General features: G+C 35.0%; 2 protein-coding genes and 1 non-coding gene across 3 annotated transcripts; 1 reads left to right on the top strand and 2 right to left on the bottom strand.

The window, feature by feature from the left end:
* Positions 1-235: 235 nt before the first annotated feature.
* LOC133731989 (probable xyloglucan endotransglucosylase/hydrolase protein 32) lies at positions 236-2,421 on the bottom strand. The gene is made up of 4 exons (XM_062159445.1): positions 2,107-2,421; positions 1,868-1,968; positions 1,505-1,725; positions 236-938 (listed from the first exon to the last, which is right to left on the bottom strand). The coding sequence occupies exons 1-4, from the start codon at positions 2,309-2,311 to the stop codon at positions 608-610; spliced, it is 858 nt and encodes a 285-aa protein (XP_062015429.1). The 5' UTR covers positions 2,312-2,421; the 3' UTR covers positions 236-607.
* Positions 2,422-13,696: 11,275 nt separating this feature from the next.
* Positions 13,697-13,770, bottom strand: TRNAN-GUU (transfer RNA asparagine (anticodon GUU)). Its single transcript has one exon. It is a non-coding gene; the product is annotated as a tRNA-Asn (tRNA).
* A 115-nt stretch (positions 13,771-13,885) lies between these two features.
* On the top strand, positions 13,886-17,703 carry LOC133734007 (vacuolar protein sorting-associated protein 24 homolog 1-like). The gene is made up of 6 exons (XM_062161669.1): positions 13,886-14,087; positions 14,264-14,340; positions 14,876-14,978; positions 15,550-15,671; positions 17,064-17,255; positions 17,358-17,703. Exons 1-6 carry the CDS (start codon positions 13,976-13,978, stop codon positions 17,436-17,438), a joined length of 687 nt encoding a protein of 228 aa, XP_062017653.1. The 5' UTR covers positions 13,886-13,975; the 3' UTR covers positions 17,439-17,703.
* The last annotated feature ends 2,429 nt before the right edge of the window (positions 17,704-20,132 follow it).

The following is a 20,132-nucleotide window of genomic DNA, read 5'->3' as shown; positions in this document are numbered from 1 at the left end:
AATCATATGATCAAACTTGTTTTTATGTTTGGACCCCGAAATTATAAATCCTAGATCTTCCTCATAATGGGCTTTATTATGATTATGATACTGTTGAATCACAGGCTATTGTGAATGTTTGACTTTATCACATAGGCTCGTACTGTAAATGCACGAGAAATCCTGTTGACAGGACTTGAGCGCCTATTGGCAGCTGCCAACTTGATTTAGTTTATCCTGGGGTCAATCATATGAGTATTAAATTCTGCATTCTTCAATATGAAAAAAACGGTGGCATGATGAAACTCAATTTCCCTAATTTATTCAGTGATCCACTAAATTGTTGGTACATCAAACTTAAGAGCAATAGTAAAAATTACATGCATTGCATTCTGCTAATGCAAATAATAGTACTGAGTACTGACACTGATCGAGGGCTTGGACGTTCAACGACTCTTGCCACCTATTTTCAGCAAGTACGGGACCCATCTCAACGCCCTCTGTTTACATATAACTGAAAAAATCACAATTTACTCTTTTGTGTATCTGTATAGATCGATTCTTAACCTTCAACCAGAGCTGGTATAGCTGAGCGGCATTGCCAAACCCTAGCATGCTAGCTAAAACCCTAACACTCTGGTGTCTGCGAATGGTCTCGCCTGGAGTCGGTGCAGTAGTCGTATACCTTGTAGTTCCTCTGCACCCAATCCATTGCCGCGTACTGCTGCCGGCTCAGCCCGGAGGTGCCGGAAGGTGAGGCAACGGAGGCTGGGCCTAGTTTGAAGTTCTTGTACCTACCAATGAATGGCTGGTAGTTGTAGTCGGCTTTGTATTTTCCTTCCTCTGTGGCCCATGATGATGCATCCCATATGGATCCGTACACCCACATCGGCCTCAATGGGAATGTGGCATCGCTCTTCCTTGCGTACCTTCTTATCGGCACATCGTCCACCAGGAATCTGTACATCAATTAATTACAATAGGGTTTGAGAATTTTCCGCATTAGAATAAAATTATTAATATGGTTGTCAGCTCTAGATAAAGCAATATATGATCCATAGAGATATATTTGGTACCAATCGTTCATATTGGAGAAGTCGTGTCACATTTAGAACCCAAAACAAATTATCATTAGGTGGTCGTAATAACACACGGAACAATTGCATGTAGGACCGATAGCTTTCTCCGACATACAATTTAGAAGTTCTAGTACCACAATAGTTAATATTAACTTCAGTTCCTATAGTAAAAGTTGACAGTAATTCTAGGATTTTATGAATTACTTGCGATGTTACAACTCAACAACTCAATACACACATAACAGAACCAAAAGTAGGAACTTTTCTTTAAGGATCAGATTTTAATAATTGCCTGTAACCCATTCTCCTACTATACGATAGAGTACGAGACACTAGACAGTTTGGGTTGATGTTAACCTTACCTACAAACACACATGTGACATGTACAACATAAAATTCACATAAGCATACAAGAATTGGTCGTAGTAGTGGGGTTATATACTCACATGATCTCACTGGGGTTATACACTATAGCATAGTTGTGAAAGTCATGTGTTGGATCAAACCAGAGATGGAACCTGTGCTCTCTCCCAATAAGGTTGTTCCCATCTCCGCTTCCTTTAGTCCACACATTGGTTTGCAGAACATAAGGCTTATCAAGAGTCGTCCCCAAGAACTCGATATCGATCTCGTCGTGATCCCCAGGGTGTTGTTCATTGTTCGACAGCTATCTCATGAAAACAAACAAATCAGAGAAATAGAGCATTATTAACACAATCATTTTCATTTCCTCTATTAATTAATCAATGTCAATGTTATTCTCACTCGCAGTTTGTCATTCAAATAACGAAATATGGAGACTAGCTTACGTAGAAAGATGTAATCACTCCGGCAGTGTAACCGGTCTGAACCTTGATGGCTGCACCAAAGTACCCAGAACCATATGAACGAACTGATTTGAACCCACTTCCTAAAACATGTCAAAAAATGTACATATGAAAGTTAGCTAACCAGATATAATAAGAAGATAATTACTTGGTTAATGAAGATTGTATATATGATTTTTTTTTTTTTTTTTGACGAAAGACTGTGATTGAGAAGCAAGTACCTGAGCTTTTGTCAAGCCAAATGCTTATACCGCCCTGGTCTTCGTTTTGGTGCTCAGGACCCCAAAGGTTTCTGTAACCCTGATCAAACCCTATTGACCTAACTCTGGAACTTGGGTAGTATCCAGGTGAGGGTGGACCCTGAGCTGAACTCGAAGCAACCTTTATCAGGAATAAAAGAATTAAAGAGAGAAAAGGAGGAGCCATGAAGATGAAGAAACTAAAAGGTGTAATGAAGTGTGAAGAAGAGCGAGTACTACTATTTCTGCTTTGAAATTATTGAAGGCAGGTAAAGGGTATGAAGGAGCATGGCATTACAGTTGGGTATAAATAGAAGGATTGAGTGGGAACCCACAGCTGAAAGTTGATAAGTTAGTTGATGGGGGAGTTAAGCATAGAGACAAAAGTTTACTGTGAGGGAATGGATGTGGAGCAAGAAATTGCCTAACTTTCGGCCTGTGATTTTATCCAAATTTCCTCTGGTTTTTTAGTGTGTGAGAACCGAAAACTAACGACTTCCAGATATAAGAGGAAACCTGCACGTTAGGGTTTGATGAGTTGGGAAAGCAAAAGGTGAAACTAGAATTAAAGAGAGGCTCAGAGGCGGAGCCAGAAATTTAGTATAGGTGAGGCACTTAAATTTTTATTTCCATTAAACTTATATTATTAAATAAAATAGTTTCATCATTCTATTTTAGTTCATCAACACTCTTAACCACTTTTATGGAAATAAGAACTTCCCGCAATTATACAAATACATGCATACAATAGAACTCTAGTTAGCTAACACGCAAAATATTTTACTTAGCAGGAAAAAAGAAGAAACAATAAAGATAACTAGTTCTTTAGGTAGGTGCATAGGACAAAATTCACTAACAAATAACAATTAATAGTTTAGTGGCTGTGATATATAGCAGAACCACATATATAGTTAGAAACCAAAATTTGACTGGGGCACAGGACCCAATAGGTCCTCACATAGCTCCGCCATTGGAGAGGCCGTTAGGTTGTTAACATGAGCTCTTACCATATATGTCAGACTTAAAGAGATGGGACAAAATTGCTTCATTCTTGATTTGGATATGGTGTATGTAAATTTTCTACTGTAAGTCGTAACTAATTATCCTGATCAAGCATGATGGCATTTGTGGATAAGGCAGGTATAAAATGGTGAAATTGAATTGGGGGAAAGTTAAAAGTACGGTTTTTACTTGCTTGTTTCTTCTATACTCTTAAAGTTAGTCGTTTGTCATCGATTCAAATAATGATAAAGTTATAGCTACTTTTTAGTGTATTATTAATTTGTAATACTTACTGAGTAATAGTTGTACGAAGAGATTTTGAGGATATCATGCTTGAGTGTCCAAGACCCTGGATTAACATACACCAACATCAAATTTTCAATGGTTTTTTCATTTAAACCATTTTTCCCGAGGCTTGTAGACCATTTAAAGAGATTAGTTGAACCAAATTGACATATGCAGGCTCGCAACGCTTGAGAATAATGCTAGTATAAAAAAAAATAAAAAAAACTCGGGAATGATTCTTCTTTTCTAACTGTATTAAGGCAATAAACGAAACTATCAAGATGATCCTGTTTCATATTTATATTAATGTTGTCATGATATTGATGTTAGACAAACGTACAAGAACTCTTTTGAACCGTAGCAAGACTAATATATAGTTTTGCTTACTATATTAAGGAAACTGATATACCTGCTAACTCCTAAATTTTACATTTCATATTTCATTACATGAGACACAGGGCATACGCTTATCATGTTTAGGTGAACTAATCTGCTAATATAATTATGCTTACCATAATTATGGTAATGATGTTTCTTTTTTTTTTTTTCTGCCAAATTAAAAGCATTCTATATTGCAGAAAATTTAAGTTGTTTCTTCTACACTAATATGACTTGGATCATACGTAAAACTTACAATCTCACGACACTCTTGATCAACTCATTACAAAGTAAAGTAAAAATGTTATTAATATTTAGTAAATTGACGTATTTGAAATTCTTTACATTGTTGGATTGAATAAAAATTTAAATGGAAAAATTCCGGTACATATACCAACTCAAAGCATGATATCCTCAAAATCTCTATGTAAATCACCTCATAGATTTGATGAAGACATATATTCAATATTTTAATCTCATTCAAAGGAAAACCTAATTTCAGCAGGAGTCGAAACTAGTATGAAAATTGTGGAGGTAGATAATGTGAACAGGGAACTAGTACAAGCTGCCCATGTGAACAAACAGCACAAGAGGCATTGACTAGAGGCACCATATTTTTGTTTCTTCGACTTACATGGCTTTTTATTTTCTTAAAATTTGTTTAATTTTCTTCATAGAACATAAATAAGTCATGGTTGAATATCAAATTGTGGGGTTGAATGTCACATGCAGATAAAGAAACAATTCCAGGAATACTCTGTTGCACCTTAAAGAGGAATTAAAACCGACAACATATTAGTACAACGTAACCACTACATTACTATTGGATGCATACAAGAAGCAAATAATATTAGGACACCAAATCAACAAGCAACTCATAATAACCCCACCACTAATTGAATTTAATTAATAAGCTCCCAATGCAAACAAACAAATCGATTTCAAATGGTAGAAAAGTCGCTTCTTGTGTTCAGGGGTAAGTGAAACGAATATTGTTTGGTGGTAGTCTAGCTCAACCCTGCGCAACTAATTTACTCTGTAACTTCATAATATATACATGAATTAGCAAGATCCAATTTGGAACGTTGTAAGTTCTTAAGCGTTGCAGTTTTCTCCCCTGCTAATACTTTATTTAGCACACTCTTTGTTGTTGTTATTATTGGATCCTACAAAATAGAGAGATTTTACTCTTTCGTGCTATTCTGATAAGTTGAGGGGCTGATTGTTTTTTTTTTTTTTTTTTTTTTTACTTTACACGGTGCTTTCAGACTAGTAAGTTTCATACATGTTACTTCAATTTAACTTTTAGCAGCTCCCCTTTAAAAAGTTCTAATCACTTCCAAATATCTTCATTTTACCAGATACTACCAAACCAAATGGTAGGTAGATCACATAAATTGAAGAGCACATGGGATCACATAATCACCCAATTGGTATAAAATCCAAATCTTTAATTTGATAGTTAATTGGAAATTAAGCCAAAGCTATCACTTTCCTCTTGATGCGTTACAATAATCAATAATATAAACAAGAGGAAAGTGAAGGGAGTCTACTAGTCATGTATTTGCATGTGGACTCACAGGGACGGAGCTACTCAAGGGCCTGAGGGGGCCATGGCACCCCTTAACTTTTTGACTGCATATGTAATTGTTGCTTGCAATCTAGTTGACTTGAGTTTCTACACACACAATTATTAATATTGGCACCCCCTAGTTCTCCACGTGATTAGCTTCACATGAAAATATAATATATCTCACCTATCTTTTGATTGGTTAGTTTGGAGTAATAGTAAATAATAAAGACTTTTTGGATTTTAGAAGCAGAACCATGAGTAAAATAATATTTGGAGCATGTTTGTTGCACCTTGGTATTTGGAGAACGCCTCCTTACAGCATGCCTGTTTAATCTGATCAAATCAATTATACAATTATATAATATTTTAATATTTTTTAAATATATTTTTTCTCATCCATCTTGTATTTGCCCCTCTTAGTTGTGATCTCTGGCTCCGTCCCTGTGGACTCATCTAGGGTTTAAGCCTGGAAGGTGCATTGCCTGCCCGACTCATTTGCGGCACCGGCTTCCGAACTGTGTACTTTTGGTCTGATTCAAACGTTTGAGTCAAATGTGCGTGCAAGTTTCCGTTGAACATATTGGATATTCAGAAGCACGGGGAGATATAAGTTTTATAGGCTGGGAGAGGTATATAGTCATAAGGTCATTTATCGGTTTGCATGAGAGAATAGACAGAAAGGTGTGTTTGAATAGTTGGCCTCTGTGGCCTACTTGATTCAATGCAAGGACCGACAAAGCAGCTGGGTTTCTCATATCACGCTCATGTAACAAGTCATATTTATACAGGTGGTGGAATGCCAATCCACAATTTTATTTATTATTCTCATATCATCATATTGATATTGATTGTTATAATTAATTGGGTCTCTGGCTCCATAATAAGTAAAAATTATCTCACTTATCCAATAATAGATTTTTGTTCCCACGTCCACAATTTAACAACAAATGACCATTTTGCGCTCAACCCAATCAAAGAATTACAACTACTGCCACTCTATCTCCTCTCTCTCTCTCTCTCGACAACCTGCAACTTTGTGATAAGTTTCTCTTTCTGATAACCAAACCGTGGAGCAACTGATTCTGACTTCAGATCTCCATTTCAGATTGACCGATAAGTCAGTGCTCCGAGAACCGATACTCGCTATCAGTTGCGACTGTTGCCGAAGCTGCATTTGCTTCGAGAAGCCGACTCTCACTCTCTCTCTGCCATGGCAACTCCAAAACCGGAGGACGAATCCGATTGCCCTGCCCGACCCGGCGCTCCGCCTCCCTGTATGCCAGCTCATACCAGATTGAGCTGCTCTCTCTCTCTCTCTCTCTACCAGGCTTGTACTAGATCGACTGGCCAATCCACAACGTTCACAGATGGTCGAGCTTTACCAACTGGCGGCGGAGGCGTGGCAGGGGATGGAGAAGATTGTCGGCAACGGAAGGGAGATGAAGGCAGAGATCGTGGGCGTGTGGGAAGAGATGAGTGCCTAGAACATTTTCTGGGTGCCCAGATCAATTTTTTTTTTTTCAAATATTGTAGGTTTGATTCTACAACAAATTTTTTTTTTTCTTAGAAGAACAAAAAAGTAATTGATTGTACAATACAGAAATTGAGTATTAATATCCATTAATATTCATATTAATACTCAATTTGGGGAGCAATAAAGGTCTATTGGGGGGCAATAGAAGTCTGTTAAATGTCTATTGGACACAATAAATGTTTTGAATTGATGTAGTCTCCTCTTTTTTTCCTTGATCAAAGTTTTATTTGTCTAATTTTAGAGAGCTTAGTTCTTATTCCGGCGACCGAAATGTCTATTGGGGGGTAATAGAGGTTTATTGGGAAGGGCAATAAACCTCTTTGGAGACTTCCGGTGAGGTTTCATAATGGTATATTGGGGGCAATTGAGGTTTATTGCCCTCTATTGGGGGGTAATAGAGGTTTATTTGGGGGGGGGGGGGGGGGGAGCAATGCAATAAACCTTTTCAGTGACTGAGGTTTTTAGAGAAGTCCGATGGGTGGAGGGCGGTAACCGAATTCCAACGATCGGTGATCAAAATCTTGCTATCGTTGGCAAGAATCCCACAGTCGGTGACGGGACTCCGGCGTAGTCTCCTATGGCTTCTCTCTCTTCTATTTTCTCTCTCTCTCTCTCTCTCTCTATGTAATAAAGGGGTGAGGGTAAAATAGTCTAAACAAAAAAAACAAAAACATAATTGGATATTAGGGAAGACATTATTAGAGACTTTATGGGTAAGGGGGAATTAAAAAAAACTTAATAGAATAAGTGAGATAAAATGACTCTAGAATTAAAATAAATGAACAAAATCTCTAATTAATATTCATATTGTTAAGCTAACGGATTTCATTAAGGATTAATTTCAGTTTACCCCCCTGAGGTTTGGGGGTGTCATCATTTCACCCCCTCTACTTTCAATTTTGAATTTTTACCCCCTAAACTTTCCAATTTCAATCAGCCGTGTCCAATTTCTCCTATTCCGTCCAAAGTCAACGTTAACTTTGACTTTTGAGGGGTAAAATGGTCATTTCAAGATAAAAAAATATATAAAAATAAAATAAAATAATAAAAAAATAAAAAAATAAAACTTTTTTTTTTTTTTTTTTTTTCTGTTTCTTAGTTTTTTCTTTTCTTTTCTATTTCTTCATTTTTTTTTTGTCTTCAACCTATACACCAAAAATTATAATAGGTTTATAAAAACAAAAAAAATACTCTAGGTGGTTGAAAGTCACTCGCTGGTCTACGATATTTGTGATATATCTCCGATAAAGTGAAGAATTTTAGGATATATCCCCAATAAAGTGAAGAAATATCTGTAAAAAATAATTTTACACTTTATCTATAAATAAATATCTGTAAAAAATGATTTTACACACTCGCTGGTCTACGATATTTGTGATATATCTCTGATAAAGTGAAGAATTTTAGGATACATCCCCAATAAAGTGAAGAAATATCTGTAAAAAATAATTTTACACTTTATCTGTAAATAAATATCTGTAAAAAATGATTTTACACAAATATTTCTTCACTTTATTGGGGATATACAGATATTTACAGATAAATTGTAAAATCATTTTTACAGATATTGCTTCACTTTATTGGGGATATATCCTAAATTTTTTCACTTTATTGGAGATATATCACAAATATTGTTGACCGAAAATGATTTTACACAGATAGTTCTTCACTTTATTGGGGATATACAGATATTTATTTACAGATAAAGTGTAAAATTATTTTTTACAGATATTTCTTCACTTTATTGGGGATATATCCTAAAATTCTTCACTTTATCGGAGATATATCACAAATATCGTAGACCAGCGAGCGGTTTTTAACCACCTAAAGTAATTTTTTTGTTTTTATAAACCTATTATAACTTGTGGTGTATAGGTTGAAAAAAAAAATTAAATAAAAAAATTTAAAAAAATTAAAATTAAAAATGAAGAAACAGAAAAGAAAAAAAAAAGATTTTATTTTTATTTTTTTTATTTTTTTATTTTTTTGGTCTTGAAATGACCATTTTACCCCTCAAAAGTCAAAGTTAACGTTGACTTTAGACGGAATAGAAGAAATTGGACACGACTGATTGAAATTGGAAAGTTTAGGGGGTAAAAATTCAAAATTGAAAGTAAAGGGGGTGAAATGATGACACCCCCAAACCTCAGGGGGGTAAACTGAAATTAATCCTTTCATTAATATATGAAGGAGTTAAGGAGCTAGCTAGCCAACAGTCTTTTAGTTTCCAATTTCATATATGCATCAAGAGAAGTTAAACTTTGCTAGCTAGGGCTTGCATAGGAAGCACTGATGATAAAGGAACATTCTCTCTTTTCTCTTTTTCTTTTTGGTTACAACATTCTCTCTTTTCAGTAGCAATTAGCAAATATAAACACGAAGGAGCTTCCTCATGAAACACTTCTCAATCTCTCCACAATACATGCACAAAATTACAAAATGGAATACAATAAATATATATATATATATATATATATATATATATATATATATTTTCTTTTGCTGGCGAAATCATAAAAACACGGGAAAATTTTGCAAACAGTACACCAAGTAAAGGCCACTAATAATTCTTATACATAAAGTTCCAAACCAAACATTTCGGTATACGAAATCTGAAACTCGACCCACTATCAGTACACGATGTCAATTTTTGACAACAAAATGTCCATTATGCCCTCAGTTCTTTTTTTTTTAATAAATTTTTTTTCCTTCATTTTTTCTGTTATTTTTTTTCTATTATTTTTTTCCTTCTTTTTTTCTATTATTTTTTTTCCTTCATTTTTTCTATTATTTTTTTTCCTTAATTTTTTCTGTTATTTTTTTTCTTCCTTCTTTTTTTTTCCCTTCGTTTTTATCTCTTTCTTTCTTTTCACATGACTAAATATTGGCTGAGTTATAAATATAAGCTATAGAACCATAAATCTCACCAATTGGAGGGCAAGAGCGACGTTGGAAGCGAGGGAGTGAGCCCGGAAGAAGGAAGAAGAAAGAGATAAAAACGAAGAATAAAAAATAACAGAAAAAACGAAGGAAAAAAAATAATAGAAAAAAATAACAGAAAAGACGAAGGAAAAAAAATAACAGAAAAAAAAATAACAGAAAAAAAAAGAAGAAAAAAAATAATAGAAAAAAATAACAAAAAAAACCAAGGAAAAAAAAATAACAGAAAAAAGAAGGAAAAAAAATAATAGAAAAAAATAACAGAAAAAAAAATTATTAAAAAAAAAAACTGAGGGCATAATGGACATTTTGGTGTCAAAAATTGACGTCGTGTACTGATAGTGGGTCGAGTTTCAGATTTCGTGTACCGAAATGTTTGGTTTGGAACTTTATGTATAAGAATTATTAGTGGCATTTACTTGGTGTATTGTTTGCGAAATTTTCCCTAAAAACATAGTTGACATGATAGGTTGAAGTTAGCAATACTTAAACTTCATTCCAAGTAAAGTAACGTGTGAAGAATTACGAAATCTCCTTTTCAAGTTCTAAACTCTTTAAGTTATAATATTTTATAACAATATTGTCAGACACTAATATTCACCTTTTCAACCTAGTAAAAAAAAAAATATTCACCTTTTCAATATGGATAACGGATAATCCACCCTAACAATCCTAATCGAATTCATAATTTCTTTTTTTTTTGGTACAAGAATTCATAATTTCTCTATGGAGAATCCTGGATTAATATAATGTGACAAGCAAATAATGGCATATATCATTTACATATATGCTATTTGATCGTCCAGCAAAAAGTGCATTATTGATAGTACAATTTCTTAAGCAGATCGACAAGCCTAGCTATTCTGCTTATAGCTAAGGGTGGAATCAAAATCAATCATAAAAGGAATCCAATATTGTACGGCCGTCCCAATTATTAGACAGATTGGATCCCACAAAAATAATAATTTAAATTGCATAAATGGTATTCGAGGTACGGATTTGCATGCAATACCCTCTACGCTCATTAAAATGAAGCAAAACCCTACCCCAGGCTAGCTATAGCTATAGCTACCACATATAGCAATTGGACTATGTTATCATTTTATTAATCTAAAAAAACAAAATTGTCTGGTGCATTCATAAATCATAATAATTTATGATTGAGGTCGATTAATTTGTCAAATACTTGGCTTTCACGTTATCTTTTTCGTTATCTCAAGATTTGATGAGACTCTGAGATTAACACATACGACACACTTCGAATCTATATTACAACTTGATCATAACATCCCACCTGCCCAGTATGTCATATATGCTGAAACAAGACATATACGAATACATATACAAATAAACACACATCTTCAACTTAAGAAGGATAATATTGTTTAGGTTTTGTGCATTAACGTTTTAGATCTTACGAATCAATTGTGAGAGTCAGACATTTCTGCAAGACGTATATATGATCTGAAAATGGTGTTTTTTTTTTTTCCCAATGGTTTTGGAGGGGGGCGGCAGGCATGTGCTCTTGTCTAACGAGAATGAGCTAGTTCAATTAAATTTTAAGAGTCCATTTCAACATATAACGTAGAAAATATATGCAACATGTCTTTGATTAAACTTTGAATGGAGTTATAGCTTGGAATAGACCATCTCTATGTGTATATAAATATACCACTAGCTTCTAGTCAACTACTCGAACAGGGAATACCCTACCGACAATCAGAACTGCCGGTGCTCTTCAATTCATGTGTAGTCTAGACCTAATCTTTGAACTTGTAAGCCATTCAATTCCCTGTAGCTAGTCAATTCAAAACTACAGGTACTTGTAACTGATATGCCTGTAACTAATTCATATACCTAAACAGATTTTAGTAATATGCCTCCCTAATGTCTTATTCATCGGTGAACAATATAGATACAAAATTTACTATCATTTCAATCATATATCAGGGCCTTTCTAGTGAGGGATTTTTTTTTGGTCATTTTAATAGATACCTTATTAGACCAACTTTTTGATCATATATCCAAATCTCTACCGTTTAGTTTTTAGGTCTATATGAGTAGATTACCACTGTAAATTTTCAGCCAAATTGATGATCATTAAGGCATTCAAAACTGCGATTCACAATTAAATATAAACGGTTCAGGTTGGACAGATTTGATTCGTCCATTCATTTAAACTAGTTCGATACCTTAACGATCATTAATTTGGCTGGAAATTTACAGATTTGATCTATATATTAGGACAAAAAAATTAAAAGATCTAAATGTTAGAATGCGATCGAAAAGTGGGTCCCACAAGAGATCCCTTAAAATGGGAAAGGAATCCCTCACTAGAAGGCCCCTAATCATATATAAGGTTAGTATATAAGGTTAGTATATAGTTGTTTCTTTTTTAGTTGGGGTTGTTACTACAAAGACAAAGACAGTTGTACGTTCCAACTTTCACTAGTCACTACAAGAGGTCTTGTCCTGGGATTGGCTCTTTTGATCCTATGAAGTATGATATATACAACAATTGTTGATCCTCTTGGATAGAATGGATGTGCTCTTTTTAGTTTTTTTGAGAGTGGGATGGATGTGCTTTTCAGTATTCACTACAAGAGGTCTTGTCCTTCATTACCGACTTTTGAAAATAGGGATTGGCTCTTTTGATCCTATGAAGTATTATATATACAACAATTGTTGATCCTCTTGGATAGAATGGATGTGCTCTTTTTAGTTTTTTTGAGAGTGGGATGGATGTGCTTTTCAGTATTCACTACAAGAGGTCTTGTCCTTCATTACCGACTTTTGAAAATAGGGATTGGCTCTTTTGATCCTATGAAGTATTATATATACAACAATTGTTGATCCTCTTGGATAGAATGGATGTGCTCTTTTTAGTTTTTGTGAGAATGGGATGGATGTGCTTATCAGTATTCACTACAAGAGGTCTTGTCCTTCATTACTGACTTTTGAATATAGGGATTGGCTCTTTTGATCCTATGAAGTATTGTATATACAACAATTGTTGATCCTCTTGGATAGAATGGATGTGCTCTTTTCTTTTTTTTGAGAATGGGATGGATATGCTTTTCACTATTCACTACAAGAGGTCTTGTCCTTCATTACCGACTTTTGAATATAGGGATTGGCTCTTTTGATCCTATGAAGATTGTTGATCCTCTTGGATAGAATGGATGTGCTCTTTTTTGTTTTTTTTTGTTTTTAAGAATGGGATGGATGTGCTTTGGTTTAACACATCTATCAAAATTCTCACCATACATAAAATTCTCCAATATAAGAAATAGAAATTGTGTCGTTCTTCCTGTTGCTCGATCTACATGCTAGTACTCTTAAATATTACATGGATCCTTTGCCAAAAAGGAAGAAGAAGAGATTACATGAATCGTAGGTGGCAGAATGTCTTGGTTTCACCTTATTTTGTCCACATTGTAACCCTTTCTTGCAAGTCTTTTCATAAAAGGAGGATGTGGTAAAACTCTGTCTGGCAATTTTTCGCTTTGAATTCTAACCAGGTAAGGTGTTTTTGACCAGGACACTACAATTGTCTTTGTATGTTTGTGTGGAAGATCGATTTTAATAAAATCATATGCTCAATCTCTTCCAGAAAAAAAAAAAAAAAAAAAAAAAAAAAAACGGATCATTAAGAAGGGACTCACTGCTTAGATTCCAAAACAAAGGACATTGCTTACAATTGTGGTTTGCTGAATGTGATTGGGCCCTAATTAGGTTTCATTAGTAAATACAAAAATAGCCCAACACTTTTGGGCTGAGACATTTTATTATTTTAACATATCAAATTAGTGTTAAACCTAGAGTCCAAAACTTGGATTTTCCAGAGAAAAAAAAAAAAGCGCTAGAAGGAGGGTTCGAACCTCCGACCTTGTGGTTAACAGCCACACGCTCTAACCAGCTGAGCTATTCCAGCTTTGATAATAATGTAACTATAATAAATTATTTAGACTTACAAGAGAAATAAAAGCCCAATTTCTTTTTCAGTTTTGTTTTAATTTGAATTTGATCAAAATCATTGTATGTAGAACAAAAGCAGAGTAAAGCTAAGCAGCACATATTTTGCACTCCTTCCTCACCATCACAGCGAGACATCCTAAGAAACAAAAAACAACATTCTAATGGAGAAGGTGTTGAATATCATCAAGCCAAAACCAAACCCACAGCAGCAATTGCGAGATTGGCAACGTAAACTTCGCCAAGAGTGCCGCAACATCGAACGCCAAATTCGAGGTTGTCTCTTCTTCTCAATTACCCAATTCGTTATTCCATCTAAAGTTTCACTCTTTTTGATTAAAAATTGAAACTTTGGGTGATTCCTAGGATGGTTTGGGTTCATGGATCATGGGATTTGGATTATTGGGTGTGGTTAATTTTGGTTGCTTTGTATTGGGTTTTTTTTGCTTCAGATATACAAAGAGAAGAGAAAAGTGTGCAAAAAGCAATTAAAGATGCTGCCAAGAGAAATGACATGGGTTCTGCAAAGGTGCTCTCTTTTTTCCTCCTAAAGCCTTTTTGTTCTGAGCCAAGGTTTTTTACTCTCAATTTCCCAGTTTTGTGCATTGATTTCTATGACTTTATGATATGTCATTGCTTTACACTGGATTATAATGATCATATTAGACTTGATGAGAATGTATGTTTTCGCTAAGTATAATCAAATTGAAAGAGGTAGTAAATATCCAGCTATCATGAAATTGTTAACTTTATAGGAGAAAGGAAGTAACCCAAATACAGGCATTTTTCTTTCCTATACTTGATGCAGGTTTAGTATCTTTATCTACTTAGAACATACTTCAATCATGAACTGTCATAATGAAAGGATGTGGTTGGGAACTAAGGTTCTAGATATACTGGTAGGCATTACATGTTGAAGATAGTGAGCTAAAGGGGGCTCTCCAGCTTCGTTTTGATCCTTGCCATGTGGTTTTGTTTGGTACCATATTTTATTCGGCAGAATATATAAGTGATCAGTGGCTTAGTTTGATTTCTGACTCATGTTTAATATCTCTTTATCTCAGTCACTTGCTGTAGAAATTGTGAGATCTAGAAAGACAGTGAACCGTCTTCATGAAAACAAGGCGCAACTCAATTCAATATCAATGCACCTCGGGGAGAGCGTTGGTACGAGTTTTCTAATACTTGAGCCTGTATACATTCCATCACTGGTGCTAGTGCTGCCCATTAACTAATTATGACTTGGCTTCTGGTTGTTTTAAGATTTTGAAACTAGAATCTCCTTTCAGTACTTGAACTTGAATGCTATTCAGTGGCCAAACAGTATAGTAGTTTAGCAGCTATTGTCGTTACTAACGACTAAATGTCCTATCAAAAGATACTACATTTTCAGGGTTTCCCTTGTAAATTTATAGGAAGTGAGAGGAGGAAGCTTTCTAATAGGTTCCAATGACATCTTAGACCGTATATATGATTAAACTAGCCACCTTGAAACACAGTGCAAAGTTATCTTGGAACACTTTTAGAACTAGCCAATGTTTAGTCCAGTGAAGATAATTCCTATGTTCTACTAGGATGTTGAGTTGATAAATTGGTGAGTTAAGAATAAGGGTTAAATTGAGTGAATGGCAAGGATAAGCATATCTTGGTGTAGTTATGGTTACTAATAAAGTAATAATATATAATCTCGGGCTTTTTTTGTCTTTTTCCCCTCTCTTCAGTTGTGTTAATTTTGCAGCTATTGCCCGTACTGTTGGCCATTTATCCAAGAGTGCTGAGGTCATGAAGCTTGTTAATAACCTGATGAAGGCTCCAGAAGTGGCTGTTACAATGCAAGAATTTAGCAAGGAGATGACTAAGGTACGCCTTCATCTAACAAATAATCATAAAGTTGATAGCTTTCGTTTTCTTAGTTTCAGATTTATTGGATACATAGAATATACATGTTGAGCAATACTTTCTTTACATTGATGTGTAATTAAAATTGCATTGTAAGAGTTTTTATTACTCAAAAAAAATCTATTTTTCAATTCTTTCCTCATTAAAGAGTCTAGGAAAGTATGAAAATAGTAAGTAGTACCTACCTTCATTTAACCAAAAACCTTAGAGAGCTAGGAAGCAAATAGTTTTTCCTGCATCTTGGTCACTGTTGTCGATTTGGTGAGAATAGGTGACAGTTTTGTAAAAAGTTCCCCCCCTGAGGCCCTGATTGCAAGTTGCATAACTCATTCCATCCGACCTAACTATACCCACTTCAACCAACAAACTGTAGGTTAATTTGTTCTGAGCAGCCAGCCAAAAGCAGAAGAAAAGATACCGTTGAAGAGTCAAACACCATATTTCATAACTTCACAAGGACTAGGTATCAAATCAGCCAGGAATACATGAGTTTCATGTAGTAAGTTAGAAGAGGATGAGGGCCAGACCATCTAAAACCATCTAGTTAGAACACACCTTATCATTCTCAGAAATAATAGAGTGCTCTATAGCCAAACAATACTAGGAATAGATTGACCAAACGAAACCAACTTCAACAACAAACCGTTGGGTTGGAGTTTCTGAGCTTCTCCCAGGCAGAAGCAGAAGAAAAAGTACCATTGAAGAGGGCAAATACCAGATTTCACCACCCCTGTAAGGAGTAGATTTCATATTAGCTATGGATACATGAATTTCAAGTAGTAACTAGTAAGCTAGAAGAGGATGCGATCATCTATCATCATATCTAGTTAGAACAGGCCTTACCATCTCTATGAAAAATAGAGGGCTCTGTAACATTTGAGCCGTAAGCAAGCGGAGATAAATGCCCCAAAAGGATGCCAATTGTAATACCTGAGGGATATAATGGAGCCATTACCAATCCTATGAAGTATCTATAATCTTACAGTACTCTTTAATTAAGCAATTTTGTCCATTTCCAGGAAAACACTTGGGGAGGGCTGATGTCTCAAATACTATCACCGTCCAAGTGATAGGCATTAATCTGAGCAGCCCAAATGCTTCACTTCCAGAAACATTCAACAAATGTTGAATAATAAAAGCAGAATTCTAATGATGGAGTCTCTTTAACCCAAGGCCACCTGATTTGGCCATTTGGGAAGCCAAAGCTCATCATAGGATACCTTTTTGGTGTACTGGCCATTAGATGTTGTTATCAATTATGCTTGTTGCCTTGGCTATCTAGTTGTTCCTATGATTATTGAACCTTATCAGGTCCTCTACTGAATAAGCGCTCATATATTGTGTGTGATGTAGGCTGGGGTAATTGAAGAGATCGTGAATGATAGTCTTGACACAGCACTAGACTCGGAGGACATTGAAGACGAGATAGAGGAGGAAGTTGATAAGGTTTTGACTGCTATAGCCGGTGAGACTGCTGCACAACTTCCAGAAGCTGTCAGGAAGGAGAAGTTGAAGCAACCTGCTAGTGCCCAAGCTGCACAGGAGGTATGTGTGATGTAACTGTCATATGATAGACTCCAGTTTCAATCGTAAGTTCCTGGCTTTGAACAAGGCAGGAGAGCATTAAATGCCATGTTACTTCTGCAGGAAGAAGCAATAGCTGAGGGTGTTGATGATGAGGAAGAGTTGGAAGAAATACGAGCCAGACTTGCCAAAGTAAGGTCATAAGGTAGATTTTAAGGCTTTCAGCCTCTGCCTTTTCTCTTCTCCAAGCATTACATAACCGAGGCGGATGCACTATCTGAATGTAGCATCTCAACCAGATTGAGATTGCAACAGTGAAGCCCCATTTACTACTGACAGAGAACACCAGAGATGTTTTGTCTACTGTATATTATATTCAGGCAGCCTGTTAAAGAGTTCACACAGTAAGCTGCAATTGTGCAATATTAAAGTGCTAATTTATTATAGTTTGTCAATCTCTTTTAATATCTATATGAAGTTCAAGTTGTGTGTAACTTGCATTTGCTCTTCATCATAAAGTGATGCTGATTTCATGTAACTGGGCATGAGATCATAGCATGACGTGTTTTGATGTTATTATCCGGATACGTAGAGCTTACAGCAACCAGATGATCATCACCACATTCTTTTCCTTCAGCTAACATGGCCAAGAACTTGAGTCTAGTTTGTCCATTAAGTTCATGTTTAGATCTTTGGATCTCCAAACTCGTATTGGTTGAAATTTACTCTCGGACAGTATAATGCTCTAAAGGGTTATGGTAACAGCGGTAAGGTCAGTTTAGGGTTTGGACTTGCTGTACATGGTCTTACTGGATGGAAAACGTGGCAAAATCATGGTATGAGTGCTCCTTAATCTTCAACCATTGGATTTGGTCAACCGGATCAAAGTACAACCGGGTGACCGGTTGGATGCATATGAGGGGAAGACAAGTTGACACATTTTTGTCTCTATAAACCGAAAATCTATTTTGTAAAATGTTACCAAACTGTGCTTAAATAAAATAAAAACTGCTTAGTGGTTGTGTTTCTGCTTCATTAAGGAAGATGAGAGGAAGATGGTTCTGTCTTTCAAGTCGCTTGCAGGAGGTCTCGATGTTTTCAAAGCTTTTGTCCAACTATTTGAGAATTTTCCTCTTCTTCATTAGCATCGCCAGTCTTGCGTTTTTCTTTAGGCAAACATATGTCTTGTATGCAACTATAATTCCCAACTTGTTTTGGCCTATTAACTCAAAATATTGATGTTCTATAATGTATTAGAGGACATTGCTACTAAAAGAAAATATCCCAATACCAAATCTAATCCCTCGAATCATGATAAGTGGTATTCACACACACTCATCAAGCACTAATTTCACCATTTGTGAGGAAGGTGCTAAATTAATGTTGTACAATGTATGAGAGGGCAATACTACAAGAGAAAATTAGGAGTTTAATTCAGTGAGCAATTAGGCTAGTAATTTTAGCTAGCAATACCTTATTAGCCTTTTTCTTTCCCTATTTTGAGACCCTAATGGGCTTATTAATTGGGATTCATTTTTGTTGTCTCAGCATCCTTTTTACTGCCCTGTGCATGCTACATCAAGCTTACTCATAGCTTTAGTACTTCGAGCTGCAAGATAGTAGCCATTGTAGCAATTGTTGATCTTGTAAACCATTGAGTACATGGTGTTTGGTGTAAACATAGATAGCTTACTCACCGCATGTACAATGGCGTTTGGTGTTCTTGCCGGAGTTCTAGGCACATATACAGCCATTGTTGATCTTGTTAACCATTGAGTAAAGAAATGTAGTTTTAATTTAAGGGGGATGATGATATGTATCACAATCTAGTGTTCTACCAGGTCAGGCATGAAACCAAGGGGGTGCTGGGATGTGCTGCAGCACCTCCCATTTTTTTGTAGAGGAAAAAAAATATACATATATATATATATATATATATATATATATATATATATATATATATATATATATATATATTGAACGTACATCCCAGCACCCCCCATTTTTTTTAGAGAAAAAAATATCTTATATATATTGAACGTACAGAAGCAAGTAAATGCATGAAGATAGAGGGAAGATTAGAGAAAAGCATGACAAAAGCAACTATATATGAGTAAATACCCTCATATGACGAAAATTAATTACGATATAGCTAGATATCATATATTATGATTAATACCGTCATTAGCTTTCCTTTTTCTTTACCCCAACAAAAATTAGAGATTTACTTTTCTTTAATGTTGGAGTAATTGTATTGTTGCATATAATGTATATAAATATATTTTTTTTATCGGGATAAACTTTTCTTTATCCTATAAATATAATAAATCTTTTATTCCTAATGGTGATTAGGATTTTTTTGATATATATATATATATATATATATATGTAAAAATTGGATGGAGAAAAATGTTTAATTTATACACTTTTCTTTATCAATACATATAGTATTTCTTTTACTTCTAATGGTGATTGTGCACAACAAACTTCGCCAACTTTCATATCTTACTAACAAACAGATAAGATGTTTGTAAGACAAAATAACAAACTAAGAAGTATAAAAAGCAAATAAAGAGCTTTCTATGTTCATTCATAATTTAATGAAAGTATTGCTTAAATAAAAAAGGCAAATGACAGATGTAAAACAGTAAAATGTATGAGTATGAGACGTCACGTGAGAAAATAATTGGTGATCCAAATAGAAATTCTCCCATTATTATTATATATAAGATACAAGATAAAATTTGGCTCCATGATAAGAAACCCACCGTATCCACGTCTTGGGCTCTCTTATTTTCCTTAAATTCTCTACTTCTCCTCCTTTAGTTTTGAAACTAGAGTTTCAAAGCTACATATGACAGAGCCTTTTAATGTCACAGCTAGGTCATCACCACCACC

This window comes from Rosa rugosa, chromosome 2 (genome assembly GCF_958449725.1).
Source record: "Rosa rugosa chromosome 2, drRosRugo1.1, whole genome shotgun sequence".
NCBI classification, from domain to species: domain Eukaryota; kingdom Viridiplantae; phylum Streptophyta; class Magnoliopsida; order Rosales; family Rosaceae; genus Rosa; species Rosa rugosa.
This window is presented reverse-complemented; position numbering and strand designations above follow the sequence as displayed.

Excerpts from the sequence above, each read along its gene's own strand:
- LOC133731989 (XM_062159445.1), bottom strand. The coding sequence starts at position 2,311 with ATGGCTCCTCCTTTTCTCTCTTTAATTCTTTTATTCCTGATAAAGGTT. Across the intron at positions 1,969-2,106 it reads TTGGCTTGACAAAAGCTCAG|GAAGTGGGTTCAAATCAGTT; the intron begins GTACTTGCTTCT and ends GACATGTTTTAG. Across the intron at positions 939-1,504 it reads TATAACCCCAGTGAGATCAT|ATTCCTGGTGGACGATGTGC; the intron begins GTGAGTATATAA and ends ATTGATGTACAG.
- LOC133734007 (XM_062161669.1), top strand. The coding sequence starts at position 13,976 with ATGGAGAAGGTGTTGAATATCATCAAGCCAAAACCAAACCCACAGCAG. Across the intron at positions 14,341-14,875 it reads ATGACATGGGTTCTGCAAAG|TCACTTGCTGTAGAAATTGT; the intron begins GTGCTCTCTTTT and ends TCTTTATCTCAG. Across the intron at positions 14,979-15,549 it reads GCACCTCGGGGAGAGCGTTG|CTATTGCCCGTACTGTTGGC; the intron begins GTACGAGTTTTC and ends TTAATTTTGCAG.